At 39.7% G+C, this 8,249-nt stretch overlaps 1 protein-coding gene across 2 annotated transcripts in view; it reads right to left on the reverse strand.

The window, feature by feature from the left end:
• PRKACB (protein kinase cAMP-activated catalytic subunit beta) overlaps positions 1-6,136 on the reverse strand; it is a 131,949-nt gene extending 125,813 nt beyond the window's left edge. The window contains exon 1 of one of the 2 annotated variants that reach the window (XM_023641769.2): positions 5,777-6,136. In XM_023641769.2, coding sequence (XP_023497537.1) covers positions 5,777-5,822 — 46 coding nt within the window. In that variant the 5' untranslated portion in view covers positions 5,823-6,136. The remainder of the gene's footprint in view (positions 1-5,776) is intronic. The other variant, XM_070267423.1, reaches the window with a different exon arrangement.
• Between the last annotated feature and the right edge of the window lie 2,113 nt (positions 6,137-8,249).

Raw genomic sequence — 8,249 nt, forward strand, 5'->3', positions numbered from 1 at the left:
CTTACTTCCTTTTACTGAATATGGCATGCTGTTTCACTCTTCTGCATCTTTGCTCACTCTGTGCTCCCACTACTCAGAACACACTTCCTCCTGTAATCCCACTGTTGAACATTTACCATTTTCAATGCTCAACTCAGGGCTCATCTCCTATTTGAAATCCTTTTTGAAGCTCACTCTCCCCACCGCAGTGTAAATGACCATACTTTCCGATGTTTTCCCCACTGAACTTTTATGAAAGCACTTCTAACAGTTTTTTTTTTTTTCATTAATTTGTTGGCATATCTACTGGCCCATTCTGGAATACAGGCACTCTGGAGCAGGTACTGTGTCCTATTCAATCTCTATTCCAATAGCCTTGCTTAGAGTCCATCACACATTAGGAGCTCAATTACGTGTAATGAATGAATAAATGAACAAACAAACAAAGAAAAAAACTATATAGGATACTCCTGAAGGAATATTTTTTGAATTAAGAAAAAATAAAAATAATATGGTACTGACCTAGGTATAATTACTTGCCATAAATTCCAGATTTTTCTACCTAACATAATTTTTTTTCATTAAAAATTTAAGATTTATTCCCCTAAGGAAATTTGGTCACCTATGTGTCCTTACATTTATTATCACTTACATAGAGACAATTTTATAAATTATACTAATTGTTTTATTTTATTAATTTAATGGAATATCAAAATGATTTATGGTCAACTCCTGACTATCTGACAGGATCTTAAAAGCTGTCCTGGCTTACCTAGGATCTTTCCACGTACTGCTTCTGCCACTCAGCCTTGGCTTATTTTCTAAGCTGGCTTTCATGCCTCTAATTATCCTGCTGTCGGCAATGAAAAGCAACAATCTGTCTATATCCTAAGTGGAGGACACTGACCAAGACAATGGGAAAAAAGGTTCCTGAACATGAGATAATTTTATATAGTAGACAATCTGCACAAAACTAAATCACAGAACTGGATGAGATAATATGTATTTTATCATCCAAATATTGTTGCTGTTTGTTTTGACATTTCTTTTTTTTTGCTTTTTCTTTATTTTTTAACCCCAAAAAATATTATTCCCAAGTACTTCTACTGATCCACTGAATTGGAACAAATATCTGCTACTGAATTTCCTTTTTTAAAAAGTCTGATAGCTGAAAAGTTTAAAGACTTGTGTAAGATATGAGATCCCTAAATTTGTTCCTAATCAACATTTAAATCTACAAAAATTTGCAATAAAAATATATTCACTGAGATTTAGTATTAAAAACTACACAACCTTAATTCTAGTAGAGCCCAATAAGGAAATTAACTTTGTAGTTAACTTTACAGATTATACATAAATTACTACACTATAATAATCTGTTCTGTTAGATAATAATCTACCTCCATAAGTGCTTATTCAGAGGAAATGTTGAAGAAATAAGTTAATTCCTAGGATAAGAAAAGATAAACCCAGCATTTTGTTCATCTACACACACTTGTGAGGATCCACAAATTACCAAGGTGACAGAAAGATGGATTGACATTTTTATCATATGTAAAGACAGCTATGTTCTAAACCTGTGCTGTCTAACATACCAAACACTAATACCACATGTAAGTTAAAAATTCAGTTCCTCAGTCCCTCTGGTCACATTGCAAGTGCTCAGTAGCCACATGCAGCTAGTGGCTGCCACATCAGACAACATAGATAGGAACAATTCCATCACAGCACAACGTTTGATTGGATAGCACTATTCTAAACTATGATAAAATATAAATTTCTAAATAGTTTTTAAACGGCAATAGAAGTTCCAATAGTAATTTTTTGGTTGGCTAACAGGAAGGGAAGGCATACATTTATGAACGAGAAAAAATAATTAAATACAAATAGTAATGAAGGCTTTAAGTATATAAAATTAACTTTATATGGCTTAATTTGAAATTATACCATACTGAATCTGAAAAGACTTTCAAGGTAATTTAATCCTTCATCCTCATTTTACAGATGAGAAAACTGAAACTAGAGAATGGTTCAAGAAAAAAATAACTCTCATTTAAGGTATTTAATATATCCAAATAAAGTCACTATTGAAAACAACCAAAATTTTCTATAATAATAAATTGAAACAAAGTAAAGTCTACGCTATTCTGTGTGTCTTAGAATCAGCTTTTCCACTGGATACAGAGGGTAGCACAGTGGCTAGGATTTCAGGTTCTGGGGATAGGCTGCCTAGGTTCAAATGTGCCTCCTTGAGGTAATGGCTATGCAACCTTAGAGAAATCATTTAGGCTCCCTGAGCCTCCATTTCCTCAACTATAAAACGGAGAAACTACTAAACTACTTTACAGGGTTGAAAAGATTAAGTGAAATTAAGCATGCAAAGCACTTAGAGAACCTGGGGCAGAGTAAGCCTTCAAAAAATCCTAGTTGTTATAAAATTTGCATTTTGGTTGAACCCAGTCTACGGTGACTTTCTTTAATGTCTATTCACCTTCAAGTTCTTAAGACAGAGAGATACTCTGAAAACGGTGCAAAGATCCTTATGTAAACACTAGGTAATACAGCTCTACCACCTGCAGTCATGAGAGAATTTGCAACCAAATTTCTATCAACACTTCACCCACAGGCCTCAACACCTTTGCCATGAGAGGGTAATACAAAGCCCCACAGGCATCCTGTGGGGTCTAATCTTCTTTTTTTTAATGAAATGAACAAAAAAAAACCCCTCCCACGTTAAAATAAATGGTATGTGTTTTTTATGTTGGTGACTGTATGTAAAGTAAAAAGTGGGAGACTGGATAAGTAAAAACTTATGAATGACAAGAGTTTAAAATTTCTCAGAGTATTATATACTCACATATTTCTAAAACTTTATGCTTTTGTGTGTTAGCTGAAGTTTAAATAACTACATTCAAATTTTGACTCATATTTTTGAGAGTAATTTTTTTTAAATACACAGAACAATTAGGTATGTAAAGGTAAGAGGTGTCTTTTCATTAAGTTTTAAGACATTTCAATACAATTTCCTAGTTCACTACAGTAGAACAACAGGTACCCAACTTAATGTCATCTCTAGAACATTATCTGTGGAGATGAGAATGGAATCTCCCTAGCTTTCAAGTCTTAACCCAGAAAACGTTTTATTTTAAGAGTAGCAGGATAGGTATCAATAGAGTACAACATAGGCACCAGATGGTCAAAGCTAACCGAGACCCTTCTTAAATATCTTTATGTCCAGCTTCATTCTGCTGGAATATTTTTAGAACTAAGCTCCAGAGTCACCTGTATGAGGGATGTTCCTAACCAAACCTCAAATCCTAATCAACCTGATATTTTTTAATCAGCTTTTCAAATCAAACATTTTCCTACTGCTAGTTTTCAGAGTTCTAACTTCACTTTCCATAATGTTAGCACTTATATTTTGTTTTTCAGTTAACTTTTATATGTACAATTTTTCTCTAACACTAGATAGTAAATTTCTTGAGCTTTTACTTACAGGGTTTCCAACTGAAAATAATACAATTGGTAGACATTTTGAAAATATATGTATTAATTGATTATTTAATGATGCAGAATGGAGTCAAGGCACCAGATTCTATTCTTTACTCTGATATCACTAATAGTATGATCGCAACTCCAGCTTCTTTAGAGGTCAGCCTCTTTGGCTTTGAAACGAAAATGATTACACAGGCTGATCTGTAAGATCACTTATATTTCTAAAAGTTTATGCTTTTATGTATCAGCTTAAGTTTAAATAACAACAAAATTTTGAAAGGCATATATTTTCAGGAGTAATTTTTAAGAAATACACAGAACAGGCAGGTATGTAATGATAAAAGTTGTTCTTTTGTTAACTTTTACGATATATCGATAATATTTCTTTGTTAACTACTGTAGAAGAGCGGCAGTACACACCTAATAAACACTGCTCCAAATGAAATTACAAACTGATCAACACACGACATTTCAAGTAACTGTCCCTATCAGACATCATTAGCTATTTTCTTTTATCACTTCACAACATTTTATTCAAACTACTATAATGACCTTCAGTTTCCATAAATAAATTTACATAAAAAGCTGGCACACATACTTAAGATCTAGGCTGTCACTAACAGTTAAAGCTTAGGAAAGAATTTATTCATACTAATAATTTAAATATATTTAGATAAACGTTTAAAGTTTCCTTTCTGTCTTCTGTAAATATTCCAAGATTATCCCATAGCTATGAGCTTCAAATGAATACTGTCAGGGGAGAACTGGTTTGGTAACTTAATAACGGAAATATATAGATCACATAAGAGTCTACTAACATTATTAAAAATATAAACACTGTACAAGCCAGCACTTGCTAATGAAAATCTCTGATATGATTCAATTACCAAGCACATTCTTTTGGAACACAATTAGTATGTTTTAGCTTTAAGTTAATATAGCTTTAAGTTAAAAGGGAAAATGACAACTTATCAGGCACAAATAATTCTTTACATTTTCCTCCTTCTTTATACTTTCTGTACAGTTACCACATTTGTGCAATTAAAAAAAAAGATAAAAGTTCTACCTCTACATTGGCTTTTTAAAATCTCCATATCACATACTAAAGAATGTTCATTGATAATTTGTATAACAGGACACAAACTTTTCTGGAGCTGCTGAAAATTAACCCCAAAACCTTATTGGTGAAACATAAACCATGTAATCTGATTTCCCTATTCGTATTAAACAAAATGAATGACTGAATCTTACCAAATAGATTCTGCTTTATTAATACAGGAAAAAAAGCTAGTTCCTTTCATCTAAATTACAAAATTAGCCTAAAACATGTTACAAACATAGAAACATTAAAAGACACTATTTACACAAACTGAAATAAATCATCAGGCATTTCCTCAAGCGCTGAGACGTAACTTACTCATGGTGTAATAACAAATACCACTTGTTAGTTGGTCATTCTGAATTATAAAATCTGAGATGAACCTGACAAAGGCAAACCACTTTTTCACAACCATCTGATTTTATTTATTTATAAAACCATATAGCCATAAAAAAATTCAATTTTCATGATTTTTTACTGTTTGGTGGAAAGTGTGGAGTGCCTGCATTTTCAGCTCTCAGAAGAAAACCACCGTATTCTGGAAGCGCTTCAAACTCCAAGTGACCTTTAACTTTTACAGACATTGTTGCAGAGTCTCGAGTGTTTCAAGAAAACGCAAAGCTGCTTTGCTTTTTTCCTCTAAGGGATAAAGTTATACTTAGTCTTACTATATTTTCCATTCCTAATCTGAAGAGATGGAGGATCTCGAGAACACAGCTCCCCACTCAGGATTAACCTGCGGAGAGCCAGACCAGCAGCCCCTCACCTTGTGGGAAGGTTGCGCTGGACCCAAGTGATGGAGGGAAAAGAGCCAACTCTGCCCACAGCACTACCTGTGACTCCCAAAGAGGGGATGGGAGGGCGGAGAGGAAGAAAGCGAGGTACGTGGGACTTCTTTAGCCGGACCATATTTGGGGAGGTGTTCCAGAATGTGTGAGCCCCCCTCGCTCTAGTGAGTAGCGGGGCGCGCTCTGCTCCCCCGCTCTCTCCATCCGGCCCTCTGCGCTCAGCCCTCAGCCCGAGCAGGGGGAGGAGGGCGGCGGAGGAAGGCGGCTGGTCCCCAGGGCCCCCTGGAGCGGCTCCCGGCGGCCCCTGCGAGGCCTGGACCATGCCCGCGGCCTCGGGGCCCCGACCCAGAGGGGCGCCCGGTGCCCCGCGCCGCCCAGCCGCCCGGCGGGTGCCCAGCCCCGGTCCTTGACTCACCGCTCTCCACCTCGCTGCCTTTCTTGGCGGTCGCCGCGTTCCCCATGGCTGGGGCGACGGAAAGAAGGGGTCAGGAGGGGAAGGGGGGCTGGGGCCGTCCCCGCCGCTCCACGGGCTGAGGCAACTCCCGCTTCTGCGCGGGTCGGAGCGGGGAGTGCTCCGGCGCTGTGCCGGCAGGGAGTGCGGGCGCGAGGACCGGGCCGGTTCCGAAGGCAGGGCTTCAGCGAACTCCTCAGCCCCGGCGGTGTCCCGGGAGCGGCGGCAGGGACAGCGGCGGCGGCGGCGGCGGCAGCGGCGGGCAGACACTCCCCCTTCCCCGCCCCGCCCTCCCTGCGCGCCCCCGGGCAGCCGCGCGCCCCCGACCCGGCCCGGGCCCCTCCGCGTGCGGGTGCGCGCGCCGGAAGTGACGTGCTGGGCGGGGACGCCGGCGGCCGCCGAGGGGGGTCGAGTCGCGTGAGGCGGACCTGGGTGGCTGTCACACGCTTGTCCGCGGGCCCGCCGAGCCGGGTGTTGTCGCCCGGACTGGCGCTCGGATGCCAGCCCCGAGATGAGGGAGACGGCGTGGGAACCGTTAGCTTTGAGCAACCCGTCATCTCTTGGCCCGGCGTCTCCAGTGCCCTGAGCGGGGCCCCGGGAGGCCATGCGGGGGTTCGGGGTGCTTTCTCTGTGCCCCGCGTCGCGGCGGTTGTCTCTCAAAGACTGCCTGCGCCCAGCAGCCCCGGCCGGAGAGAACCGCCTCGTCGGGCAGGAGATCACGTGCTCGCCTCGGGGCGCTGAGCACTGGTCCGCATCCGCTCCGGGACCAGCTTCGTTCCTAACCACCACCGTGGGTCGGAGCCTCTTTGCCTCGCGGATTTAGGTATTCGCTGAGCCCCGCACATCGTCCTCCGGTTCTTGGGCAGCAGTCACAAGCCCTTTGATGTTTCCAGAGCGGTTTCACTCGCCGTGGTTTTGCGGGATCGCTCTCCCGGATTTTGTTAGACATCCCAGGAGGCGGTAAAGGAAAACGGTACTTTTTCTGCAGAATGTCTGTTGATGTGCGGCGTTGTATTTAGCAACTTTCTGTGTAGGTGTCACAATAAACACATTCTCAATTAGTCGTTGCGTTTTTATTGATAAACATTTTAGAGCACTTGAATTTGCGAATAGCTTTGCTTATCGGGAAATTTATGTGGCGTTCTGGTATTTTTTTTGTTGCATGTTCTTTTGAACTTTGCCCTGTGAACGTTTATTCCAGATTTGATGTGGAAAGACTGTAACTGCCTGAGGGGCAGAGACCACGTAAATATACTTTGTGTCTCCAAGGCACTAGGAACTGTAAATGTGTAATGGATACATGTTGACTTAAAAGTAAGCCGAGGAAATTTATCGGAATTTTTTTTAAAAAAATCTTTTAATACTGACAAAAACGGATTGGTAACTAGATGTTTCTTATTAAGTTCTTCCTGCTATTTCCTATTACCAATTCTGTTAAATTAACTGAAACATTTACATCATGTATACTGTGTTCCAAGTACTATACAAAGAGTAATTCATTTGATCCTCAGGAACTCTATGAGATAGGTAGTTTTAGTACCATTATTTTACTTATGAGCAAACTGAGGCACAGAAAAGTTAAGCAACTCATCCTAGGTTACACAGCTATTATCTGGTGGAAGCAGGATCTGAACCTAGGTAGTTTGGCTCCAAAGTCTGATCTTTTGTCTATAATGTTGATCAGAAACTTGTGGATGTTGTGGTGAGTTGCTTTCTCTCCATTTGAAATCCCATTGACTTGAAAAGATACATGCGCAATAAGTTTACTTCATGGGTGAATTCATTGTATTGTTTTCTGGGTTTCCATTAAATACAAGTAATAAAAATAATAGAGAAGGAAGGATTTGGACTAGATGTTGTGAGGTTTTGTGTCTGTGTAACAATGTTGCAACAATGTCACATCCTTCCAATTACATTTAGTTTTGTGTTACAATTGTGACATTTTGCCTTACATACATAGAAAGTTCAATAAATAGCATTAAGCCACATATATACCAAAATCAAAAACAGTTTTTTGATATACTTCTGGAGGGAATCTTTGTAGAATCATGGAATACTCATACTGCCCTCAGTGGGGTGAGTTTTAACATGTATGCCTTTTTGGAAACCAGCTTTAATAATCAAAGAGTGATTATATGCATAATTTGTCCCTTTCCTTAACATGATTTTGAATTCTAGATCTCTAGTAAGAGGGCAGCCATCTGTTTAGTAAATCATTAATTTGCAAGGGAGAGAGTTGACAGCTGTTACAGACTTAGTTACAATATAACTACATCCTGGAAAATTAATAAGCAAAAAATTCAGCTTTCAAAATTTCTCCCTTTCTCTCTCGATTTAACTTTATCATTGTTAAGAAAGTAAATTAATTGTTAATAAAGAAAAAATGATCAACAATTGGAAGTATCTTGTTATTTTTCTTTTTTTTCTTACACTATTA

Source organism: Equus caballus, chromosome 5, assembly GCF_041296265.1.
Source record: "Equus caballus isolate H_3958 breed thoroughbred chromosome 5, TB-T2T, whole genome shotgun sequence".
In the NCBI taxonomy this organism is placed as follows: domain Eukaryota; kingdom Metazoa; phylum Chordata; class Mammalia; order Perissodactyla; family Equidae; genus Equus; species Equus caballus.